Source organism: Artemia sp. Qi Xiang Cuo, chromosome 5 (assembly GCF_049724085.1).
Source record: "Artemia sp. Qi Xiang Cuo chromosome 5, ASM4972408v1, whole genome shotgun sequence".
Classification (NCBI taxonomy): Eukaryota; Metazoa; Arthropoda; class Branchiopoda; order Anostraca; family Artemiidae; genus Artemia; species Artemia sp. Qi Xiang Cuo.
The window spans coordinates 61092552-61120191 of record NC_142798.1 but is presented as its reverse complement, the minus strand read 5'-3'; the positions used below and the strand labels follow the sequence as shown (position 1 = coordinate 61120191).

General features: G+C 35.2%; 1 protein-coding gene across 7 annotated transcripts in view; it reads right to left on the bottom strand.

The window, feature by feature from the left end:
- LOC148952344 (uncharacterized) overlaps positions 1 to 27640 on the bottom strand; it is a 363983-nt gene that overhangs the window by 318662 nt on the left and 17681 nt on the right. For all 7 annotated transcript variants that reach the window (XM_089089795.1, XM_089089796.1, XM_089089797.1 and 4 more), the window contains exon 2: positions 13233 to 13384. In XM_089089795.1, coding sequence (XP_088945921.1) covers positions 13233 to 13331 — 99 coding nt within the window. In that variant the 5' untranslated portion in view covers positions 13332 to 13384. The remainder of the gene's footprint in view (positions 1 to 13232; positions 13385 to 27640) is intronic.

Genomic DNA, 27640 nt, shown 5'->3' with positions numbered 1-27640 from the left:
GACGTGACAGCTGGATAGTTGGCTATTGGGCGGTTTACGGTTAATGTTGATTGTATTAATGAATTAGACCTACGACCATGTTGTATAACCGTCTGTCTGTTTGAACTGACCACTGGAGTCGCTTCACCCCTTCTTATCTTCTTAATGGGTAGGGGGAGCTCTGGAAAATCCTAAAAAAAAAGTTTTTTTTTAATTAAAAAAATAATTAAAGAGAACCATCAGTCCTCATCAATAGTATGCACAAGAATAAGTTTTTTAAAATTTAAATTAAAATTGTCATTCTATTTTTCTGATATGATTTAGAGATGTAAAAAAAAGGTTGAAAAAAAAAGTTTAAGAAAAAAACTGTCAGAAAAAAAAAAAATAAAAAACTGTCAGAAAAAAAAAGATTCTCAGAAAAAAAAAAATTGGTTACTACAAACATTATTTTTCTAATAGTAAAAGTCGCAACACACATATCTATATCATTCCCATTTTGAAGTTGGAAAATATTAAATGTGAATTGCTTATGTTTTAAGTGTTTCATGACATTCTGAGATGTAAAAAAAATTAAAAAAAAAAAAAAATTGGTCGCTACAAATATTAATTTTCTAATAGTAAAGTTGCAAGACACATATCTATATCATTCCCATTTTGAAGTTGGAAAATATTAAATATGAATTTTTTGTGTTTTAAGTGTGTTTCATGACATTCTAAGAGATGTAAAAAAAAGTCAGAAAAAAAGTTAAAAAGAAGTTAAAAAAAGTTCAAAAAAAAGTTTAAAAAAAGTAAAAAAAGTAAAAAAAAAAGTTAAAAAAACAGTAAAAAAAATTAAAAAAAGTAAAAATAAAATAAAAAAAAAGTAAAAAAAAAATTTAAAAAAAAAGTTAAAAAAAAGTTTAAAAAAAAATTTTTGGGGGAGGGGGTTGGAGGGAGGGGGGTTGGAGGGAGGGGGGTTGGAGGGAGGGAGGGGGTTGGAGGGAGGGGGTGGACGATTGTGGCACTTTGGGCCGGTGGGGAACGAATGTGGGGAACTTTGGCCAGGAATAAACAAATAGGTATGATCTACCTCATGTGCTAAGCTCGCAAGCCATTTAAATACAGTGTTTACATACTTTTTTTTCTTGTTTTGATATTGCCCTTTACCGACCTCTGGAGATCCAGGTTCAAAAAATATTTAACAATCTGTTAACTATAATAAGGTCTGTATAAATTTTAGTAGAATTAATTTCTTTACCCACTATGAATATAAAAGAATAACTTACTTCTTGCGTGTAGCTTTCGACAATATTCCTTTTATTTGAATGCATCATTATATTTCAAATGCCAACTCTGAACTGATAAAATAATTCATTGTCGGAGTTTTTATACCCGTGTTCAAGGTCAAACATAAGTCAACTACATCTAACAATTAAAGAGAGCAGACAGATAGGAAGTTACTATAGTATAAGGGAATCATCACGCACTTTTAACTCAGATCAACACGAATTTTCACGGTGGTTGAATTCCAGTCATTACACTGTCTGCTTGTATTGGCAGGAGTACTGTCCGCTTGAAACTGTTATAGCTATATGGGAGACACCCCGCTTGTAATCGTTATAGCTACATTGGGTACCTGTCTAATCGGAGATATTATATCAATACTACTCACTCCCTTCATAACAATGTCCCTTCCCCCATGAAAAATTCCTCCATGGAAAGATCCTCCCACGTAACCACCGATCCACCCTTCTGTATACTTTCCAATAACCAATACTATATGTAAACATTGGGCGAAATTCATAACTTGCAGACCCCCCCCCCGGGGAATCTGCGGGATTAAGTCATCCTCAAAGACATAGTTATTGTATTTTTCGACCATGCTGAACAAAATGATTATCTCAAAATTTTGATGGGGTGATGGGGTGAAAAAATGAGCTTGGGAGGTGGCCTAGTTGCCCTCCATTTTTTTCGGTCACTTAAAAAGGGGACTAGAACTTTTAATTTCCGTTCATTTGAGCCCTTCCGGGATATTCTGGGACCACTGGGTCGATACGATCATACCTGGAAAAAAAAAAAAAATAAAAAATAAACACGCATCCGTGATCTTTCTTCTGGCAAAAAATACAAAATTCCACATTTTTGCAGATAGGAGCTTGAAACTTCATTGGTAGGGTTTTCTGATACGCTGAATCTGATGATGTGATTTTCATTAAGTTTTATGAATTTTAGGGGGGTATTTCCCCTTTTTTCGAAAATAAGGCAAATTTTCTCAGGTGCGTAACTTTTGATGATAAGACTAAACTTGATGAAACTTGTATATTTAAAATCAGCATAAAAATCTGATTCTTTTCATGTATCTATTGGAATCAAAATTCCGTTTTTTAGAGTTAGGGTCACTATTGAGCCAGGTCGCTCCTTACTTACAGTTCGTTACCACGAACTGTTTGATTCCAAGCCTGATTAGGTAATCAAATAGTTTGTGGCAACATACTGTAAGTAAGGAGCAACTCAGCCAAATAGCAACCGAAACTGTAAAACACGGAATTTTTATAATAATAAATATATCAACTGAATTGGATTTTTATGGCAACTCCAGATATATATAATTCGTCAAGTTTTATGTTTCCTCATCGAAAACTCGAACGGAAATTACAGTTCTAGCTCCACATTTCATGACCAAACCGATTGGAGGGCAAATAGATCCCCCCTCCCTCCCATGCTCTTTTTTTTACCAAACTCATCCGATCAAAATTTGAGATAACCATTTTGATCAGCATAGTTGAAAGGTCAAGTATCATACCTCTGGAGATGACACGACCCTGCAATCCCGTGGAGAAAAGGGTTCTAAGTTATGAAATTTGTCTAGTGCTTACATATAGTTTTTGATATTAGGAAGTAAATAGACATTTTTGGGGGAGAGTGAATTTTATGTAGGGGGGGGATTTTCCAAGGGAGAATTTTCATGGGGAGGGAAGTTTTCGAGGAAGAACTTTCAAAGGTAAACTATACACATGGGAATTTCCCAGAGTTTATGTACAAATTTTTTTTTATTTACTTTTTCTTTGCAAATTTTATTTTACATATGGAGATATTCCGAGAAAATTGCCCAGGGAGAACTTTCAAAATAGTTGCGATTGTCCGGGGTATTTTTTCGTGGGAGGGGAAAATTTTTCGCGGGAGAGATTCTCCCTGGGGGAATTTTACGGGGACAAACTTGCCATCGAGACATTAGGAGGGGAGAATTTTCGGTGAAAAATTTCTATGGAAGGGAAATTTCCGACATGTTTTGAAAAACGGTTAGAAACTAGAAGAAAGACAAGTCTTTTTTCAAACGAAAGTAGGCTAAAAATAATTTTCCTTGCGGAATTGTCCACATGAAGTTTTTTGGATGAGTTTTCAGCAGGGATGGAATTGTCTGATGGATAGGGGATCTTAAGCGAAAGCAACTTTCCAAGAAGGAATTTTCTTGGGGGGAGGGATTTTCCATGGACATAAAAGGTGAATTTTCTGGAATTATTTGAAAACGATCAGAAATTAAATTAAAAAATAACAGTTTTTCAACTAAATCTAAGGAGCAGCATTAAAACTTAAGACGAATAGAAATTATCCCGTATATGAGGATAAATCCCCCCGTTCAATACCTTGCTCTTTACGCTAATTTTTACTTGTTGTCCCGATTATTCATTAAGAACTCCTGAAACATAAGAGCCGTCTAATTAGAGTAAGGAGATTGTTAAAATACGAAAAGAAACTTTGGCGTGAAGAGCAAGGTATTGAGGAAAAAATAAGATGAAAAAAAAACGATTTTTTATTTATTTAATCACTGAAAGGCTGAACCAATTCTCAGTGGAAATTATTGACATGTTGCTGATTTGAATGGCCAAAAATAGCCAGTGGCTTATTTTTCGTTATCCTGAGCCCGAGGAATTCCAAATCAGGATTTCTGTAATATTCGTTCATGTAATAAAAGTTTTTCCGTATTTTTTTCAAAATTGTGTAAACTGCTCTGATTGCTATTTTGCCAAACCCTAAAGTTAATCTGAGCAAAAAAAAATGATAAGAAATATCGAAATCGACATATCGAAAGTGAAAATATCGACATATCGTTTAATCAAATTATCGCCCAACTCTAATGCGAACTGACAGTATGTATCTTTCGTCACTACCTTCGCTGTGTGTTTTGAGGAGTAAAGTGAATAACACTATTGTGCAACAAGCCTTATAAAAAAATGAAACGCCCGGGAATGATTTGCGAAAAGGATGTTGCTACATGAGGTGTAGCCAAGTAATTCATTCATATAATGTCGGTTAGCAGTGGCAAGCAATTCAAATAAGTCTTAACAAAGGGAGAACTTGAAATTGACCTCACTATCGTTCGGCTCTAAATCCAGGTTACAGTCTTTTCAAGAGGGGGGGGGGCTTTTACATGCCTCAAAACAAACAAAAAGAACAATTATGCATCATAAGCTTCCTTTTTCAAGCACAGCTACAAGCAAAAAGTAGAGACTTTACAGTTAAAAAAATAGGTCTCTGGTTTTAGAAACAACTCGGACTAAAAATAAATACCTCGTGACATCAACTGTAATGCTAACCAGGTATTGTTGAATCAATTCTACCAGTGTGCTGAGTAATTAGGCTGACACAGAAATGTTAATGCCCCTATTCTCTCCAACAACTCCCACAAACGTCAGATCAGGTGCAGACACCATAAAAAGGCTCAACTAAGCCCACAAATTGGCGTTTTCGCTTTTTTTCGAACTGTTCGTGATTAGAATGGCAGGCAAACAATAAATACCGACAATAGAAATGAACAAAAAACTGAATTTTTACATAAAAAGAGTATACTTTTACAGCTGATTCCAAATGAGTAAAAGCTACTGATTCTGAATCTGCTACTCAAAAGTTATTAGTATAAGAAACTTTTATAATTGCAGAAAAGGGGGAAATACTCTAGAAAAGTGGATTGCTGAGAATAAATCCAACTTATTTAAGAATGCAAAAGTTTCCAGCCTTTTTCTAAAACGAAATAGAAAATTTCAAATTATTCTCGAGAAAGATAGTGACAGATACGCCTTTTTCATGGATGACCATATCAAACCAGAAGTCGTAAAATATTGTCAGGCTACTACTACAATGAAAACTGATCACAGCATCGAGCCACCTGAGGCCAAAACAGGTGCTCACACTCACCCTCTCCCTTACTCCATTCACAGTTTCACTCCCACCTAGGAACTTCCTACGTCTTTTAAATCCCTTTGCTATACCTTCTTACCAGGCAATTCGAGGATGTCCTGCTCTTAGCTCCAGTAGGATTACTAAATACCCAATATCCCGCAGTCTATCATCCTTCACCCGTAAACAGGGACCTAGCTATCTTAACCTTTATTTCATTATAGCCATAGACAATGGGACCAAACCATATTTTTCGTACTGTTTACTGTTTATATACGGTCATTCAAATGAGTACCTAAAACTAGCCTCAACACATTTCCTCTTAAAAACACATAGCAAATTTTCATCAACCTTTTGAAGCAACAACACAACAGAGCCATATTTGATCAGTGTCATTACTGTGGTTTCTAGTGTCCTGATTGATGCTCTAAGACTTGCCCTAATATACATAACTCTTTTTTCAACTCCTAGAAAACACCCTGTACCATATTTATTCTACTTTTTACGGCTTTCCTGTGCCCATTACTCTTACTAATAACGCTACCTGCGTAAATAAACCTATCAATTGGATAAATATTTTACTTTGTCATAGTTTTATGGGAAAGTAGCCTACGTGCGGATCTTATGCATGAAGAAAGGGACATGGGGGCGGCAACCACCGCCATTTATAAGTCAATTTCTTTTTTAAATTTAAATTTTGATCTTTAATGTCATTTAAATTAAATTTACGAATAGAAATTTAAGCAGGTAATTACCAAAGGAAAAACAGGGTAATTTAAAAAAAAAATGTGCCATTTTTGAAGAACTTTTCAGAAATAGGTGCTGGTATAAGAGCTAGTGGTTTTTCAAGCATAAAGTAATAAAGTGTTAAGTGCTTTCACATTACTCATTTCTTTCGTTTTATGCTCTAGTAAAAACCAAAACTCCAAGTTAATAGGAATTTCCAAACGAAATTCTGTTGAATGTTTTTCACGGCTTGTCACTAATTGTAAGAATATTAACTTATCTTCTGTAGGTCTTATTTTGTTTGTTGTTCTAGATCAGTTTGTGTTCAAATCCAAAAATCAAGCCAGAGAATTGCAATTCATCAAGGAGCATTAGCATTGTATGGAAGCTTACATTAGGAAAGGATCTTCGGATCAATGGCACAAAATAATAAACTTCAAAGAATATTTGTTACGCAAGCTATTTTCTATAATATTCATGCAACAAACCTAGAATAGATAAAAGCAGGCATGCAATCTGTTGTCGCAATTTATCATACTTTCCATATGCTTTACCTATTTTTGGCATTTTTTCCCAAGTTATTGCCCACCCTACAATATTACCCTCTCTCCAAAATAAATATAGGTGTGCGTGTCTGGATACAAACATGAAAGACTACTCCTGATTAAGACACCTTGGTGAATCTTACTCGGAAAATTGTTCCATTAACCATGAGCATCAAAAGTTGCAAATGAACCTTCTTTAAAGAAGGATGTGAATTCGTCAGATATTAAATAATTATACAAAAAAAAACAGTTTGAGCGAGGATCATTTAACTAGAAAATCAATGGAGTTGTTTCTTTTGAGCAAAAATACAGCTACTTCAATTTATCATAAATACTTTAAATTTACCGAAATAAATGACCGAAAATAAATTCAATATTTTACTAACACTATTGTTTTAGCGCTCAATACTCTGCTTCTCCAATCCAAATATAATTACTGCCGTCAGATGGTCGAGGGCGATGAACCAGTACATATAATATTAACAAGTACATAGACAAGCAATATTAATTAGACGTATCAATTTTACACCATAAAATATGGCTATTCAGCCACGGTTTACTAGCTTACCCCTCGTGCGCTACTGCTATCTCAAAAGAAAGGAAATTCAAGGAAAATTCCCCCCTGGGGATAACTTCCTCCCGCGGAAAATTTCCCCCAGAAGAAATTTTCCCACAAGTAAAATAATGATCGTGTTTTTGAATTTAAAAGTATTTAAAAAATTAGGTTAGGATTATTAACTTACCCGTCAGGCGTTGCTGGATAATTAATATCCAGATAATAACGCAAGCGACTGTCAAGTATTTGTGTTCAGGGGTCTCTAATTTCAATCAGCGCGAAAAGTATCCGAAAAAAAGAGGAACTTAGTAGGGGGGGGGGTTGGGGGTTAAAAACAATTTATACATCAAACCTTCGCAAGAATGTATTCAACAACTTCTTAAAGTAGAAAGAGGGTCAAACATCTTTAGTCCTTCATTTTTAACGTACTTGGAGCCAATTAACTTCAAATTGAGCGTTAAGGTGGACTATCAACCGTACTTGTATCGTTCCAAGGGTTGCAAAACCTTGTGTACATCTCGGAGCATCACTTGTTCCGCTACGCTTGAAACACCTGCCGCAGTATGTCTCTTCAAACCATGCATGGCGCACTTTACAATGTTGTTCGGTATTGTGTAGCTGTAGAGTACGATAGCTGATACCGTATCCACAAAAATACTTCTCTAGCGCTTTGTGAAGAATATTGATATGAAGCGTTCTTATGAAAACTTACTGAATAGTTCTATTGTGAACAAAACTATTGTGAGAAAAACAAGATCATACATACAGCCTAACAGTGACTTCACCAGATCGGTAGACAGAGTCATATAAAGATATAAATGCGACTTTTTTTTGACTGAACAGCAGAAATATCTAATATAGAAATGAAGACAAGTTATTTCTGAAATGGAATGCAATAAATTGTAGGGTGTAAGAAATTCTCAAAGTGTGTTTTACATTCTGATTTCTTCTAAAGGCAATCATGCAATGACAGTCTTGGGATTTTGTCTGACCCGAATGAAAAGATTCCTTTTAAACACTGTGTAAATTCGGCAGCAATTAAGACACAAGCCTATATAAGTAATTAAGTAGTACAAAAATAAAGACCCATTTGGCTCCATAACATGGATTCCAGAAGAATTTCTTCCAGATGACACAAACTTACGCAAATTTGTCATAGGACACAAAGAGGAGGGGTAAGGTTCAAATCTGAAACCTTCCCACGCAGTTATCCATGAGAAGTCAGTGTTCGGGGCCCTACTTAATACAAATATATTGCTTCAGCTAAAAAAAAGTGAACGTAAGTACATGTGCGATACGTAGCCTACATTACATTCATGTTTGCAATATTTTGCTTGAATAACTGGAATAGTTAAATTCAAACCTATCCCCAGAGCGACTTGGTTAAGATTTACGCTTCTTTGGCTGATATGCAGACAGGTGGTAGAAATGCATCGACTGTTTTTCAAGCTAAATATTTTGAACGGTAAACGGATTCTTCCTAAATTGGATATTAGTTCAACAAAATTCTTAGATTTGATAAAATTTTATTTCTGGACGTTTTAGGTGCCATTTATTAGTGCATAGCAATATCTGTTATTTTTAAATTCGTTGTTATTTTTAACTCGTTTTCCTCCACTCAGACATGTATATTGTTTGTCATGCAAATTTGTTAAATTTATGATTAATTTTTTCACCACTTCTGAATGTTCATTACTTCCAAATGTTATCAGTATATGCATTTCCGATGACAGCACAATAATATAGCATCAATATAGCCTCTTGCATAATCATCCTCCTAGTCTACTAATGATTTTTCATAAATCATCTTCTGACTGAAATCAGACACCCCTGAAGGTTGAAAGCCAGTGGCGTAATTTCGTCGAAATCCAGAGGGGAGGGAGCAAAGTTGGAGCCAATTTTCATAAATCAAGTAAAAATGACAGTAAAACTGAAAAATGAGCCATTTGGTACCATGAAAGTACTATAAAAGTACTATAAAGATACTTTATAGTACTATAAAGGTAAAAATATACTAAAGAATCCGTTTCTGTTGATGTTTGAATTATGGCGGCTTATCTTAGTTTTGACAAGATTTTTGAAGAAACTAAATTTAAGCGGGGGGAGGGGCGAACCAACGTCTGGGAGGAGCAGCTGCCCCCCTACCCGATAGCAAATTACGCCCCCCATTGAAAGCCTTGAGCGTCAGTAGAAGCAATTTCAAAGCCTAGGACGACGTGTTTTGCTACTATGTTTAGATGAAGTATCAGACTTAAGACGAACCTTAAGTAAAACACGATATGTTACCATCAGTACTTCAGATCGCGGCAGAATAATCACAATAATAATTTCGCTTTTGTTTATTTGTATTTGTCGCATAAATTTGTTAAATCTGTGGACCCTTTTCCTACCACTTCCAAATTTTATCAGTGTAAAGACAAGTTTTTGTATTAGAGAAGATTAAAGAATATTTTTAATCTTAGAGAAGACTAGAAAGTTGAAATTAATAATGTAAAAAATAACTCGTTTTCAAAATGAACTAAATAGAAGAAATATTTTTTCCCCCAGAATGCATAGATATAAGTGAAAACAAGGAGCGCAAAACAGATTACGCTTTACATAACTTAGTTTTTAACTCGTTTCTTTCAGCTCACTGAATTTTTTCATTTGTGCATTTACAACTTAAATCAATTTGATATATTTTTTATATAAAGCCCAATCCGTTTTGTACCCCTCGTTTTCACTTATATTCCCAGATTCGCTAGAAAAAAGAATCATTTTCTGGTTTTGAATCCAATTCGAAAATGATGTTTTATTTTATTTTTATACCTATTATTCCATTTCAATTTTTTTCGTTTTGGGCTTCATTTATTCATTCATAGTAATTTCTGGTCGTTTTAAGTTTGATATATTCTATGGCTTTATGTCTGCTCGTTTCAAGTTTTAATATGGCTCTTTACTTTCCTTCGAAAGGCTTTTTCGGGAAAACAGTTTTTAAAAGTTTATTTTAATAAGGGAATGCTACAGGGATGTTTTGTTTTATTAGGCTCCAGCAACAAAAAGCGCCATACTAAACGGTGTTTTTGTTCATATTGTCTTTTAACTCCTCGTCATTTACGGTAAAGTTTGGCGGGTGTATTACAGAAACCATTTGAGAGTACAAGAAATATAGCAATTAGCTATGTGGTTTATTTGTGGTATGTGGTTAATGCGGCATAAATGTTTTATTTACCAATTATTTTTTAAAATGTTTAATACATAATAAGCCTGAACTAGACTGAACGAAGTATATGTGTAATCTTACACATTGCTGGGGGAGGGAAAGCACGATCCTATTATTGTCGGATCTACCTGAAGATGTTGCGAAATCTCATCCAAACTTGACAGGAAGTAACATTTTCTATCATAGTTGGGCCTTTGGGGTTCTCAGACACTATCTTCCCCAGCGGGGGGGGGGGGATATAACTAATGAATGGAAAGAAGGATATAGAAGAACTCAAAACGGACGGATGTCATCACATATGTGAGGGGTGCCACCGTGTCCCCATCCCCCTACTTCTTACGCCTAACTTTAACTAGGGCTTAACTGACACGATTTAGAATTTAAAAAAATAACCAGTTGGAACTTACAATTTTTTTTATTTAACGATTGCCTTTCAAAACACTTGAACTGAAAATTTCTTTGTCTAAGCAAATGCAAATCAATAAATTCTTCCATTTACCAGGCATATTAAAAATTAAATGAACTTTACATTACATTGCTCTCAGCTTAGACCATTCGCTCTTGAAGTATGGGTGGAAAAAATTCAAACTTTAACGTGAAGGGTGGTGCGTTAAGGGGGCCGGAGCCGCCCTTGTAAGGGATAATTTTTGTTTCGTTTCAGTTTTAATGTCACTCTTCACTTTCATTTGAAAAAAAACTTATTCTTTGACTTTAATTTCTAGTCTTTTCTAACGTTTTATTGAGGGTAATTCAGGAAGGCTGTCTTCAAGATTTTTTTTTTTTTTTATTTCGCTTTTTCTCATTAAAATAGCTATCTTGGCTTTCAATCTCACATCAACTTTTGCCATGACGAGAAAAGGAGGCAAAAAGGCAATGAACGGGCCTTGCTACAGCACAGTCCCTTTGGACTCGAAGAAAGAGCACTAGAACTAACAATTTTCATTAAAGAGAGCCCTCTTGCAATATTCTACGACCCTCAGTTCTATTCGATCGTAGTCTCACGGTCATGTGGAGAGGAGGACCTAGTCCGTCAATCGTCAAGGACAATGTCTACTCTCAATATTTTATTCAAATGGCGCAATATTCTCGCGTTTCTAAGTTTATTTAATTAGCTTTTGGGCTAAAAATACAAAATTTGTATAATTTGTTCATTGGGGAGGTCCTTAGAATAAAAAAAAAATCCTGGACAACGTTACAGTTCGCTTCAAGACCCAATAAGGTAAAACATTCTCACCTTTCTAATGTAATTCACTGACAAGAGCAGAAGTCGGAATTATTTTTCCAAAAGTTCTTTTGGAAAACCAAGCTTTTGATAAAAATATCGGAAAGATCTCAAATTACACAATGCATTACAAGTCTAACTTTCTTCGAATGTTTATTTATTAGTCCTTTTGTATAAAATTATAGCATAGTCATGATATAAAAACACGTCCTGATATAAAAAGATGTTATTTTATATAATCATCATTTCATCAAGCATCTACTTAATTTGTAATCAAGAGTCTCTTTTATAAACGTTAACTAAAACGCCCCCTTATTTCATAAAATCACTAATTATTTCATGCATTAACTGAATCATAGACTTCACCGGTTGCGCATAAAATATTTTCAAATGTTCGTTTACTATTTACTAAGGCTTCTATTTACCCTTGGAAAGATCGCCAATCATTACAGTTCATTACAGTAAATGGTTTGATTAAAATTTTATGCTTTCAATCTACCCTCATGGGAGTAAAAGGTTTTAAAATAAACAGTGTTCAGATTACACTTAATAAAAGAAAAAAGTATAGCTTACCTTCACCATTTTGGGGGGTTTTACGTCAGCCTTCTTGCTTCTTTTGAAACTGGACCTGCCACTATTTTCATCACTAGAAGGATTAGAAGAATTGTATTTAGTTACAGATCCATCATTCATTCTAATATCAAATCCTGCAGCTGCGCATCTAGAAGGACTCTTCAAGCTGGATCGTCTTGAGTTATTTAATTTCCTAAAGGGATCCGGACTACCAGAGAAACTTGATCTTGAAGGCTCTCGGGACCGTTTAGGTGACGAATTTCTCCTAGAATAATCTGCTCCTGACACAGCAATATTAAGAGACACGACAGAGCGACGTCTTGAGACGGGAATATCGCCATCAGAAGCAGAAATAGCATCGAAGGTCCACAGAGGCACTCTGTCAGGTCTATCAATACAAGGGGATCTTCGATTGGGGCTTCTTGGCGAACCGGCTCTTGAGTTAATCAAAATTCCTCGCAATGGAGGCTCGTTTGAGAGAGGTCTTTGAAAAGGCGAAAGTTGTTCCCTGTTCGGAGATGGATTCAAAGACCTTGAAATTCTTGTTGTTGAAGGTTGTAATTGCATTCTTGATGCAACTTCGTCCCAAATCGAACGCATAGAGAACGTAGAATTGGTAGCAGAAACTGGTGACAGTAATCCCTGATATCTACCAACAAAAGGTGAACAATCATTATTATCAACATCAACAGAAGGTTGAGATATCAAAAAAGGAGGAAGTGTTGGACTTAATGGACTTGAAACCTGAGCCTGAAAATTATCAAGGCCTTGGCCCGGCAATGCAATTGGATGCGGACGTCGATTAGAGACAGAATGAAGAGAAGATATTCCTAGTTTTGGAGATCTTCGGTTTATTCCAGACATTTTCAAATATTTCAACCTAGAACCTCTTTCAAGCAAGACTAAATTTATAAAACTGCAGCAATCCATGAAACACAATAAACACCACGCCCATTTCATTTCCTCATTTAGCTATCCATAATGTCATTCTAGCTTAATTCTTGACCCAACAAATTGCACCTTTGGGCCACATGGGAACTAAAGAATCCACTCATTGCATTAAAAGAACTTCCTGGAACCGACCATTGAGCTCCATGGCAAAAATAACTCGTTAATAAAGGATACATGAGCAAAAAAGAAAAAAATCGAACAAACAATCCTGATGAAAAATACTTGTATATTTCTTTTTCTTTTTCAATATCTGACTCTTATAAAAGTAAGGGGGAAATTTTCATGAATATTTTGGCAGAAAAGAAGTAAAATAAATAAACTTACTTTCACTTCGGGTTTTCCATTGAGTACCTTCACATCTTGTTCGTCTTTGTAGGCTTCTATTTGGGATTCCTCGTCCTTTTTGTCGGCTATCGATGGCATCCTTACGACACTTTTATACTTATAGATAGATTTCACAAATCCTCATAACAAGACTAAAATAATAAACAGATTACAAGTCGAACATTTTATTTGGCAGAAATAAACTAGAGTTGAAAAGAGTTTCCTGGTGCATTCTTTTGACTGAAAACAGGAATTTTTGTTTTCCAATATTACAAAACAGATTGCTTCACGTAGTATTTCCACACACGCGATCATTAGTGGGACCAGAGCTGAAACTTGGAGGGAGGAAAGAGTTATCAGAAGGATTTCGATTTTTCCTAAGAGCATCTTTTTTTTCAGAACCACGGGAACGATCCCAATTACAAATGCTACCTTTAAATTTTGATCGAGTGCCAAGAAGAGTATCCCACCCATGCGAAGAGGTAAGAAAGCAAATATATATCTATATTCGTGTTAAAATTAACAGGGGTAGACCCCTTTCAAGTGTATTTAAGGCCTCCTAGGAAGATTGTATGATATATTTAAAAAAGGAATACAATATTTATCAACAAAGGGCAAATCTTTATTTTTTAAGCTATTATAGTTAGCCTTGACAGTTTCCCTTTAAGGCCCATTCACAAAAAGATTTTACCAATACTAAGATTCAGTCTGTTCCGAAACCCAGTATTAACTGGTGCTAGTTATAAGATTTTGTCTTTCACAATGGATAATTTAAACACAGAAATCAACTAATACCGTAATTATCCAATGTATAGGTCTTTATCTCAAACCTCATGTAGTCCTTGCTTTTCATGTCGCACAGATATTCTTGAACTCTGATGAGCTCCTCATCAGACTTCACTTCTTTATTATTCAGCTTTTCCATTTACTAATTATTTTTGTTTGCAGTTTTTTCTCTATAAGGTTTACAAGGTTAAGTATTAGTCAATCAGAAATTCTATGAAAAATCTTGATACCCATGGCCTAAAAGCCCCGTTCACACTAAGAATTCTGTGAAAAATCTGATTGGCTCAAATTAACGATAGCTTATATAGATAATCAGTTGTATGTCTGTCTGTATGTGCGTCCTGTATGCAGTACTACATTGTTCATCCACTTGCTTAGAAACTTTAAAAAGGTGTTGAGTACACTCTTGTGAAGAGTTTAGATATAAAATCCCCCCCTCCATACCATATTCATTTTTCAATTTATTTTTGTGCTGACTGAAATTAGAGGCCCCTCAACACAAACAATTAGAATAGATAGCGTTGAGGTGGTAAAGCGAAATTTTATAATCCTAATCTAATTTTCATAAATTCTTTTAAGTTTAAAAATATGATCATTGTAAAATAAACGGGCGGGGGGGATTTTTCGCGGGGAAGAATTTTCCATGGAGGGCGGATTTTTCAAGGGAGGTTCCTTGAACTTCCTTTCATTTGAGATCCCAGCAACACGCGGCAGGTAAGCTAGTCTTGTATAATTCAAAGTTTCTCTGATGGCTACCATCCCGAAAAATTTTAAGTAATTGTTTTACAGTCTTGCTCAGTCTAACCTGGGGCGTCTGGTATTTCTCTTTCCAACTTACGGGCTATTTAGTAGAACTATTCAAGGTCACTCAAGCATCCTAAGCCACTCCTTAACGACGCATATATTGTGATTGCACCAATTCATTTATACAGAATAACATATCACACCTCATTGCCAAGTTTTATCCTAGAATTAACATTATATGTTATAGATCTGTTCTCCATTTTTAATCAAATTTCATACAACTACACGTTTATGTTCATTGACCCTTGTCGTCAACGCGTCGTGATAGCTATAAATTCAATTCCCAACAAACATCTTTTTTTTTTACTGCATACCTGTGTCCCTGCCCTCCCTCTGTATTTCACATGATTAAGCTTCATAGCTTTTGGAGTTCAATATTTGTTTGGCAAAAGAGAAATCCATGAATGCCCAATAAAACGTGCTGTCCTTACTGGTTGAAACCCTTAGCAATTCCGATGAATATTTCCAGTTACAACTATAATCCTAATGCATAATTGTAATTTACTTGTAGTAAACTACGATCAGGGAATAGGAGGAGGTTTTAGTAATAGCAAAAGCTAAACCTTTGGTTTCAAGTCCCCTCGAAGTGTCTCAAAAATGTGCTGCAGCAACTGAGTCCCTTGGTTCATAGTTGCAGAGCAACAGAAGAGACAAAGCTTTCAGATCGGACTGGAGCCATCTAACGGTGCAACAAAAGGTTAGCTGTTAATTCTTACCCTCTTTAATTGACAGAGACTAGGCCCTTTATATGGATGCAGATGACAAGAGTATAGCTCTGCCCTCACAGATGTGCCATCAAGCATGGGGACATGACACCACAATTGTAGCTGTCAGCCAGGATGTGTTGAATGAATTCCGCCAGAATGCCTGTTAATTAAACTGATGAAAAAATTTGATACCCCCTCCCTACAGCCCAAGAGGTTGGATCAAGTATAGACCATACAAAAAGATAATCCTTTGAGGCTGCCTCTTAATTCCTGTCAAGTTTGAATTCAATGTCCCATTCTGGTAGACAAGCCTATAACAAGAATTCAGATTTCCTTCTTTCTTCTCCCCCACAAAGGTCAAATCAATCCTGGACTCTTAAAGGCATAATTAGAACCAATAAATTTTTTTAGAGTGAGTTTTATTGACATCAAATACACTCTTTTGGTATATATCTAAATAATCAAAATGAAGGCCCTCCCCTCATGTGCAAACACCGGATTGGACACCCAAAGAGAAAGCCTAGGGCATTATTAATTTGCCTCTCTTTAACTGTGGTTGGGATTGAACAGATTATTTTGCTAGATTTACCTATGACGAAAACTGAAAAATAATCCCTCTACAAGAGATCGGCTCCTGTTTGGACCCTGAAAAGGTACACCTGGTGAACTTGTTTCATTTTCCACCAAGCTGTGCTGAAATTCAACAGCCTCTTATAGCAGGTCGTAATTACATGACCTAGAGGTAGAATAAGCAAAGGACTCCAAAAAAAGCACAAGTAGGACACAAGCTCTTGCTTCCCACCAAGTTTTATTTACATCTAGCAACCCATTCTTATAGATGTCATGATGACAAAGAATAGAGGGATTCCCTCTCCACACAAAGTTCAGACCAGATGTGGACCCAAAAATACTTAAAACTAGGACACATTCCTACTTACATTTTCAATCAAGTAAGTGGCTGAGATCCAACAGCTCCTTCTGACAGAGGGTGCTATGAGAACAAATATAGAGACCGCCTTTTTTTTGGTAGAAGTCAGATTGCCTCCTGTACCAAAACGTACAAGTAGGGCACTAATGCTTATCTCCCCACAAGTTTGGTTGGATTTGACAACCTCTTCTGGTAAAAATGTTGGTGACAAAAACGTGTCAACTCCCCTTGCCTGTCCCCAAAAGAGGCTGGATAGGGTTTGGGTTACCCAAAAGCTCAGACTCCTTTGTAGATGTGCAAATGACGAGATTACAGAAAAAAAATGCACTTCTTCAAGTGCATGAGTCAGATAGCAGCTCAAATTGTTACAGTCTACTGGGCCCAAAACTAATATGCATAGAAAAATCTCCGAAAATTTGGTCAAGATCCAAAACTTCATGAGATAACAAAAATTTGGAATATCCTGAATTATTTCTTAAGATTTCTAGAGACTATACAGAATTTTCAATCTCATTTCTGAAATATATAGTCCCGTCTTCTAAATGAGTCCAATGATCTCTAGTATGTTTATTTTTAGAGCCAGGTTAGTTTCTTTATGTTTTTTGTTTATACTATTTAGCAGGCTAGAAAAAGTGGAATCCAATTTTCTTTTTCTGTTTTGTTATTACTGATTATATTACAAACTTTTGAGGATCCCTTTTTTAGGCCTACCGTACTCTATTTTATAATCCTAATTAAAAAAAAAAGTTTACAAATTTCCATACCTTACCATCTACAAACTAAAGACTCCAGTTGAGGATAAGGAAAAAGAAAATAAAAGAGGAGTGCTGCCCCACAACACAACAAGGAGTAGCAAAATTTAATTAGCAAAATTATTAGCAAATTAAAAATTATTAGCAAAAGAATTAGCAAAATTAGTCCTCCTTCCTTTTATTTTACTAAACGGAAAATTATTTTAAATGGAAGAAAAGAGCAAGATTAACCCTTGAAAAGGTCAGAAATTATCTGACAAATAATGGCTGCCACCCAATTCCACCTTGTACTCTTTACACTTAAGTTTGACAGGTGCTCTTTTGAAAGCATTTGAGAATATAACCAACATAGTCAGTTGGCAATTATATGTGTTCTATTTAGCAATTACTTTCCAAAATATATGGAAAAAAATATATATTTTACAGCAAAATCTAACATAACATGAACCCTTTCCTTCATGAAGAGTTGTGATGATATTTTCTTTATTCCTTTCTCTTTTAACTTATGTCAGTTGTTCAATTGTTCTTGCGTCAGATAATTCATTTCTGAATCATTGGGATTAAAAGAAGTCAAACCTTAGCATAAATAGTGGGAAGTTCCCCTGACAAAGAGGGGGTAATTGCTACCAGAAGATTTGTTTTACAAAGAATTAAACGGGAATATTCCTCATTTTTTTTCTTTTTTGCACATTCCTTAATATTTTGCTGTTTTCCACAGCAAGAAGGGGTACCTGCCTAAAAAATAGGATAGTGACTGTTTTAATGTTGCTCTGAGCTTTCATTTGGAAGACTTGTTTTTAATTCAATCTATTTACGTTCTTAATATTATACTTAGGATTATCCTAAATATCAGAGGCAACGCTGTAGCGTTGCCTATAGCAAAGGCCATACGGCTCCAATGTTTTATTATTTATTTATTTATTAATATTTTTCCCCAGATGCACTTCATATGGAAGGGGTCGTCGTAAAAACTTCAAAGGCGGCTCATTCGATAGGAAATCGAGGGTTCTGGTTCCCCTATTAAGGGTCAAAAGTGATTGGAAGGCAACGAACATCCTTCCACGCCCACCATTTCCCCAAACACATCCAATCAAAATTTTGAGGTAGCCATTTTGTTCTACATAGTTTATTTACACACAGTAATTATGTTTTTAAGGAGGCAACTCCCCTCTCTGCTCTCAGAGCAAGGATTGTAAGTTATGCTCTGGGAGCATATACGGTTCTTATAGAAAGCTTTGTCATAGAAACTTCAAAAAGGACACTCGATTGGAAATTCAAAGGGCTAGTGCCCTTTTTAATAGTCGAAAGAGATTGGAGGGCAACTAACCCCCCTCTCACGCCCACCTTTTTTCCAAACACATCCAATCAAAATTTTGAGATATCCCTTTTGTTCAAAATTCTGGAAATTAGGTCTTTTGAAGATGACACCCCCCCCCCACAGCCCTCAGGGTAAGGGTTGTAAGTTGTACCCTGGGGGAATATAAGATTTTTATAGAAAGTGTTGTTATAGAAACTTCAAAAAGGGCTCACTCGATTGGAAATTCGTCCCCTTTTTAATAGTCAAAAGTGATAGGAGGGCAACTAACGCCCCTCCCACACCCACTATCTCCCCAAACACATCCAATCAAAATTTTGAGATAGCCATTTTGTTCAACGTAGTTGAAAGTTCTGGGAATTATATCTTTGAGCATGACACTCCCCCCCCCCCCAAGGTCTTGAGGGCAAGGGTTATAAGTTATGCCCTGGGGGCATATATGGTTCTTATGGAAGTAATGCTCGTTTGAACTTCAGAGAGGGTTCATTTGATTGGAAATTAAAAGTTGTAGTTCACTTTTTAAGCGTCAAAAGATATTAGAGGGTAACCAGCCCCCTCCCATGCCCTTTTTTCCCAAATGCATCCAATAAAAATTTTGAGATAGCTATTTTGTTAAAAATAGTCCAAAGATCATATAACAAAAACTCCAGGGTTGGCATAACCCCCCAGGACCCGGGGCAGACGTTGCAAGTTATGTCCTAGGGGAATATATGGTTCTTATGGAAGGGATGTTGGTATGATCTTTAGATAGGACACAATCGATTGGAAATCAAAAGTTCTAGTTCACTTTTTAAGAGTCAAAAGAGATTGAAGGGCACCTAGCCCCACCCCCACCTCCCCCTCCACGCCTTTTTTTCTCAAAGCCATCTGATAAGAACTTTGAGGGTCAACACAGCCCCCAACGGCCCGAGGACAGGTATTTTATGTTATGCCCTGGGTGAGCCTATAGTTCTTATTGAAGGGATGCTCGTAAACACTTTAGAGAGGGCTAATTTGATTGGAAACTGAAATTTCAAGTTTAGTTTTTGAGAGTCGAAAGAGATTGGAGGGCAACTAGCCCCCCCCCACGCCCATTTTTTCCCAAATGCATCCGATAAAAATTTTGAAATAGCCATTAAGTCAAAAATTGTTCACAAGTCAGATAACAAAAACTCAGGTGTCGACACAACCCCCCTGGGCATATATGGTTCTGATGAGAGGGATACTCGTGTAAACTTCAGAGAGCTCATTTGATTGGAAATTGAAAGTTTGAGTTCACTTTTTAATAGTGAAAAGAGATCCAAGGGCAACTAGCCCCCCCCCCCCCACGCCTTCTTTTTCCAAACCTATTTGATGAAAATTTTGAGATAGACATTTTACAAAAAAAAATAGTTGAAAGGTCGGATAAGAAAAACTCCGGTGTCAATATAACCCCCCAGGGCCCAGGCGAAGGCGTTCTAAGTTATGCCCTAAGGGCATGTTTGGTTCTTATGAAAGGGATGCTTGTATAAACTTCATAGAAGGCACATTTGATTCAAAATTGAAAGTTCTAGTTCACTTTTTAAGATACAATAGATTTAAGGGCAACTAGCCTCCCCCCCCCCTCCCCATGTCCCTTTTCCCCTAAACCCATCCACTACAAGTTTTGAGATAGCCAGTTTTTTAAATATTGTTCAAAAATTAGATAACAAAAACTCCGGTGTCAACACAACCCCCCAGGGCCCAGGGGGTAGGCATTAGTGTTGTCCTGGGGGCGTGTATGGTTCTTATGAAAGGGATGCTCGTACAAACTTCAGAGAGTGCTCGTTTGATTGGAAATTAAAAGCTCTAGTTCACTTTTTAAGAGTAAAAAGATATCTGAGGGCAACTAGCCCCCCCCCACACCATTTTTCCCCAAGCCTATCCGATAAAATTTTTTTAAATAGTCATTTCATTAAAAATAATTCGAAGGTCAGATAAGAAAAACTCCTGTGTCGTCGCAACCCCCAATGGCCCGGAGAACGGCGCTGTAAGTAATGCTCTGGGGGCATATGTCGTTTTTATGGAAGGGATGCTTGTATAAACTTCGGAGAGGGTTCATTTGATTTGAAATTGAATGTTCTCGTTCACTTTTTAAGAGTCAAAAGAGAATGGAGGGCAACTAGCCCCCCCCCTCTCCACGCCCTCACTGCATTAGATAAAAATTTTGAGATACATTTTGTTAAAAATAGTTCACAGTTAAGATAACAAAAACTCCGGTGTCGACATAGCCCCCCAGGGCCCGAGGGTAGGCGTTGTAAGTTATGCCCTGGGGGCATATATGGTTGTTAGGGAAGGGATGCTCGTATTAACTTCATAGAGGGTTCATTTGATTGGAAATTGAGAGTTGTAATTCACTTTTTAAGAATAAAAGTGCTTGGGGGGCAGCTAGCCTCACCCACTCTCCACTTATTTTTTTCCAGACGCACTTAATATAGAAGGGGTTGTCACATAAGCTTCAAAGGGCTCATTTTAAAGGGGGCAAACTTTTTTCACGAGGGTAGGCGTTGTAAGTTATGCCCTTGGGGCATATATGGTTGTTATGGAAGGGATGCTCGTATAAACTTCATACAGGGTTCATTTGGTTGGAAATTGAAAGTTGTAATTCACTTTTTAAGAATAAAAGTGATTGGAGGGCAGCTAGCCTCACCCACTCTCCGCTTATTTTTTTTCCCAGAAGCACTTCATATAGAAGGGGTTGTCACATAAACTTCAAAGGGCTCATTTCAAAGGGGGTAAACTTTTTTCACTTTGATATTGTTACTTTGATACCAGTTCTGATATTTTGATGAATATGTTATTTATTTTTTAAACTTTGATTTTGAAATAAGGAATTTTTTAAAAACTTGAAACTTTTTGCGACCAGAAATGAACAAAAATTAATTAAAAAAAAACTTTCCGAAAAATAATTTTTTCAAAGAAAAGTAAAGGCCATTTTAAACTTAAGCTCAACAGGTGCAAATACCTTTTAAAATTTAAACTCAAAACGACCAGAAATTACTATTAAAGAATAAATGAAACCCAAAACGAACAGAAATTAAATAAACAATCATAGCAAAAACATACAACAAGTAATAATATAAATGAATAAATAGATCTTAAAGCGAGTAATGCTTAGATTGAATATTAAAATCAAGCTTAAAACGAAAAAAAAATTTCCTATTGAAGTATAAGTGAAACTCAAAACAAACAGAAATTAGATAAACTATCCATGCAACTAAACATACAATTGATATTAATTTAAATGAATAAATAAATCTTAAAACGAGTGAAATTTAAACTGAATATGCAAATCAAGCTCGAAACGAACAAAAATCACTACAAGCCAGAGTCTGGGTATCGCCTCATTCTCTCACTGTAAAAGTCTAAAACCTAATGCATCATTGGCGCTTTACTGTAAACTATATGCGTCTTGGAGAGTATAAACAACATCAAATTAAATATTTGATGTATAATGATATTAATTGTTGAAAGATCCATCAGTTCAAGAATTTATTTCACTGTAATTTTATTTTTGTTTTTAGTGGTATAAGAACTGGAAAAGAAAAAATTTGAAATACCTTTCGTTTTCAATTAAGCGCCAATGACACAGTAGGCTTTTGGTTTTTATTTACAGTTAAGGAAGGGGGCAGTATCCAAACTCTTGTTTGTAGTGAAACTATATTCGTCTTGAACAACTTTAGAAAGAACTAATAAATTAAACTGAATATTTGATATATAATGATATTAGTTGCTGAAAGCTCATCAGTTCAAAATTTTACTATAACTCTAATGTTTATTTTCCATATTAAGTACAAAAAAAATATTTATAATAAAATTGGTTTTGAGTAAAGCGCCAATGACACAGTTGGTTTAAGACTTTTACAGTGAGAGAAGAAGGCGATACCCAAACTCTTCTTTGTAGTGATTTTTGTTTTTTTCAAACTTGATTTGCATATTCAATTTCAGTTTCACTCGTTTTAAGATTTATTCATTCATTTACATTAATATCTATTGTATGTTTGTTTGCATTGATTCTTTATTTAATTTCTGTACGTTTTAAGTTTCATTTACACTTTAATAGCAAACTAATTTTTTCGTTTTAAGCTTGATTTTCATATTCAATCTAAGCATTACTTGCTTTAAGATCTATTTATTCATTTATATTATTACTTGTTGTATCTTTTTTCCTATGATTGTTTATTTAATTTCTGTTCGTTTTGGGTTCCATTTATTCTTTAATAATAATTTCTGGTTGTTTCGAGTTTCAATTTTAACAGGTATTTGTACCTGCTGAGCTTAAGTTTAAAATAGCCTTAACTTTTCTTTGAAAAACTTATTTTTCGGAAAGTTTTTTTTTAATTAATGAAAAGAAAGAGTAAATATGAGGCTCTTAATGCTAAAGTCAAAACTTCTGCAAACCAATACTTCAAATAAGGGTCCATCTAGGAGTATTTACCTGGTACAATAAAATAAGATTTTTCTAGGTATATGGGAGGCTGCAGCCCCCATCACGAGCTCTATTAGCTAATGCTCAAAATTTGATTTCAGCTCAGTGCTTTGACTTTTTAAATCCACTGTTTACCATTAGAAAATATCAAAACTGGGAGCTATTACCCTGGTCAATGAGATAGAGATGAAAGTGCCTGTCCTCTTCTTGTACATTAATTTAAAAAAAAACTTTCCGAAAAAGATTTTTTTCAAATAATATAAATTGCCATTTTGGACCTAAGATCAGCAGGCAAAAATGACTTTTAATCTCCTAGCTCAACATGATCAAAAGCCTCTATTAAAGAATAAACAAGACCAAAAACGATTAGAAAGTAAATAAAAAATCATTTAAAAAAGCATACAACAAGTAATAGTATAAACGAATAAATAGATCATAAAGTAAGTAATGCCTAGATTGAATATGAAAATCAAGCTTAAAACGAAAACAAATATTTTCCTATTGAAGTATAAATGAAACTTAAAACGAACAGAAATCAAATTACAATCAATGCGAACAAACATACAATATATATTAATGTAAATGAATAAATAAATCTTAAAACGAGTGAAACTTAAATTGAATATGCAAATCAAGTTTGAATCGAATAAAAATAACTACCAACACGAGTTTGGGTATCGCCTCACTGCAGAAGCCTAAAACCTACTGCGTCATTGGCGCTTTACTGGAAACAATTCTTTCATCAATTAAGATTTTAGGGAATAAATATCAGCATATGTAGATTAAATTGACAATGTACATTTTTTTTCAGTAAACTCATTTGAATTTGTTTTCAGTAAAGTACAAATTATATTCTGGCTTTTAGAAAGCAAAGATTTGCTAGATGTTTTCCAGAGAAATTGCTTAAGGATTGTTCTGGGTACCCGGCTGACTGACTGTATTTCAAACAATAGGCTATACGAAAAATGTGGTTCAATACCGCTTTCTAGGTTTATAATGAAAGAAAGGTTGAGGTGGTTAGGGCATTTTGTGCGGATGAAGGATGACAGATTGCCAAAGATTGTTCTTTTCGGCCAACCATCTAGGGCTAAACGGAAAGCAGGTCGTCCCCGTCTGGGTTGGGAGGACGTCATAAAGAAAGATTTAAAGGAAATGGGAACTTCGTGGACGGGTGTAAAAAGGGAGGCTTTGAATAGATTGGGGTGGAGGAGGAGCGTGCGTAGCTGTGTTGGCCTCAGGCGGCTTGGTGCTGCGATGAGTTGTTAGTAGTAGTAGTAGTAGGGGTTTTGAACCCTACTCATATTAATTTATGCTCGTTTTTGTGTTTGACTCTAATATTTATTTTAATATTTGTTCGTTTTGGTTTTCATTTATTTATTGATACTGATTTGGGGTAGTTGTATGCTTGGTAGATTATATGATAGTCCAGACGCCAGGTGTTGAAAGTGTGAAGCATACCACGACGGAATGGCGCTGCTACGAGAATTAGCCTACCCTCCACCCCTTAAATTGACCATACGGATTCAAAAATACCAATGGCACTTGCTTGCGAGTGGTGGAACACTCCGAAACTTAACAATTTATTATATTAGTAGAAAGCTATCTAAAGGTCCAGGGGGGACTCCTTATATGGGCATAGAGTCCCTAAGGAGAACACGTGGTATTGTCAGTCCCGTACGAACACCAAATATGGACATGGAATCCCCAGGGAGAATGATTGCGTAATCGAAGTGGGTCAATGACCTCAATTCCCCTTTCGTGAATCAATAATTCCCCTTAGAAACAACAAATTAATTCCCCTTTCTTGACAAATCAATCAACCATGACATCATCTGTCAGACATTAAAAAACTTCGCCCAGAAACAATTCTCCTGAATGAAAACCAAAGATATTAATAAACTTCACCCCGGAAACAATTCTCCAAGAAACTCCGGCGAATGTTTTGATCTTAGCGATGAAGATATTAACGCGGAAAAGTGTTTCCCAGTAATTTTAAATGTGACAGCGCAGGGATGCCAAAAACAAAAGGAACACGCAGAAATTACGTTTAGGAGTTATTTGGGCGAAACCGTTTTAGACATTTTAGGGATTTTTTCGGCGAAACAGTTAGAGACATTTTAAAAGATGATTTGAAGATGAAACTCTGTGGTCGTTATAATACACAAGTTCTATTTAAACAATGTTGTGAGGTCCTCTACCCCAACCCCAAAGGGCTCCGATCCCCATACCCCAACCCCAAAGGGCTCCGATCCACATACCCCAACCCCAAAGGGCCCCGATCCCCCTACCCCAACCCCAAAGGGCTCTGACCCTCCTACCCCAACGCCAATGAGCCCCAGGGCTCCCAAAGGATCACCCGGCCCCCCAAGGGCCCCCGGACCCCCAAAGGCCCCTCAGGCCCCAAAAGAGCCCCCTCCCCATTTTTTTGCCCCCCATTTTTTAATACTTTTTAATTTGCGCATTTTGAGGCAAAAGGACCCCATCCCCCCACCTTTTGGCTCCCCCTCCCACCATTAGTGTTAGAGTTCTAGTTTAGTAATAGTTAAGAGTTTAGTTTTTAGCTTAGAGTCTTAACTTAGATTTTTAGTTAGAGTTGAAGTTTAGTTTAGTTTTAGTTAAAGAGTTTAGAGTTTTAGCTTAGAGTCTTAGCTTAGAGTTTTTGTTAGTTCTAGTTTAGTTTAGATATAGTTAAGAGTTTAGAGTTTTACCTTAGAGACTTAGCTTAGAGTTTTAGTTTAGTTTAGTTTTAGTTAAGAGTTTAGAGTTTTTTAACTTAGAGTCTTATCCTAGTGTTTTTGTTAGATTTCTAGTTTAGTTTAGTTTTATTTAAGAGTTTAGAGTTTATAGCTTATATTCTTAGCTTAGAGTTTTAGTTAGAGTTCTAGTTTAGTTTAGTTTTAGTTAAGAGTTTAGAGTTTATAGCTTAGAGTCTTAGCTTAGAGTTTTTGTTGAAGTTCTAGTTTAGTTTAGTTTTAGTTAAGAGTTTTGAGTTTTAGCTTAGATTCTTAGCTTAGAGTTTTTGTCATAGTTCTAGTTTAGTTTGGTTTAGTTTTAGTTAAAAGTTTAGAGTTTTTTAGCTTAGAGTCTTAGCCTAGAGTTTTTGTTAGAGTTCTTGTTTAGTTTAGTTTTAATTAAGAGTTTAGAGTTTTTAGCTTAGACTCTTAGCTTAGCGTTTTAGTTAGAGTTCTAGTTTAGTTTAGTTATAGTTAAGAATTTATAGTTTTAGCTTAGAGTCATAGCTTAGAATTTTACTTAAAGTTGTAGTTTAGTTAAGTTTTAGTTAAGAGTTTCGAGTTTTAGCATAGAGTCTTAGCTTAGAGTTTTTGTTAGAGTTCTAGTTTAGTTTAGTTTTCGTTAAGAGTTTAGAGGTTTACCTTAGAGTCTTAGCTTAGAGTTTTAGTTTGAGTTGAAGTTTAGTTTAGTTACAGTTAAGAATTTAGAGTTTTAGCTTAGAGCCATAGCTTAGAGTTTTACTTAATGTTTTAGTTTGGCTAAGTTTTAGTTAAGAGTTTCGAGTTTTAGCTTAGAATCTTAGCTTAGAGTTTTTTTGTTAGAGTTCTAGTTTAGTTTAATTTTAGTTAAGAGTTTGATGTTTTACCTCTGAGTTTCAATTAGAGTTCTATTTTAATTAGCTTCTAGTTATGAGTTTGGTGTATTACATTAGAGTCATAACTTTTAGTTTTATTTGGAGTTCTATTTTATTTTATTTTTTTTTAATATATTATACTATTATATGGTATTCATATAGTATAGTTTTTTTTATATTTCTAGTTTATTTTAGTTTCAGTTAAGAGTTTAGAGATTTTAGCTTAGAGTTTTTGTTGAAGTTCTAGTTTAGTTTAGTTAATAGTTTAGAGTTTTAGCTTAGAGTCCTAGCTTAGAGTTTTTGTTAGAGTTGAAGTTTAGTTTAGTAATAGTAAAGAGTTTAGAGTTTTAGCTTAGAGTTTTTGTTAGAGTTCTAGTTTAGTTTAGATATAGTTAAGAGTTTATAGTTTTACCTTAGAGTCTTATCTTAGAGTTTTAATTTAGTTTAGTTTTAGTTAAGATCTTAGAGTTTTTTAGCTTACAGTCTTAGCTTAGAGGTTTTGTTAGAGTTATAGTTTAGTTTAGTTTTATTTAAGAGTTTAGAATTTTAGCTTAGAGTCTTAGCTTAGAGTTTTTGTTAGAGTTCTAGTTTAGTTTAGTTAAGAGTTTAGAGTTTTTAGCTTAGAGTCATAGAGTTTTTGTTAAAGTTGAAGTTTAGTTTAGTTATAGATAAGGGTTTAGAGTTTTAGCTTAGAGTCTTAGCTTAGAGTTTTTGTTAGAGTTCTAGTTTAGTTTAGATATAGTTAAGAGGTTAGAATTTTAGATTAGAGTCTTAGACTTAGAGTTTTTATTAGAGTTCTAGTTTAGTTTAGTTAGCTAAGAGTTTAGAGTTTTAGCTTAGAGTCTTAGCTTAGAGTTTTTGTTAAAGTTGAAGTTTAGTTTAGTTATATTTAAGAGTTTAGAGTTTTAGCTTAGAGTCTTAGCTTAGAGTTTTTGTTAGAGTTCTAGTTTAGTTTAGATATAGTTAAGAGTTTGGAGTTTTACCTTAGAGACTTAGCTTAGAGTTTTGGTTTAGTTTAGTTTTAGTTAAGAGTTTAGAGTTTTTGTTGAAGTTCTAGTTTAGTTTAGTTTTAGTTAAGAGTTTAGAGTTTTAGTTTAGAGTGTT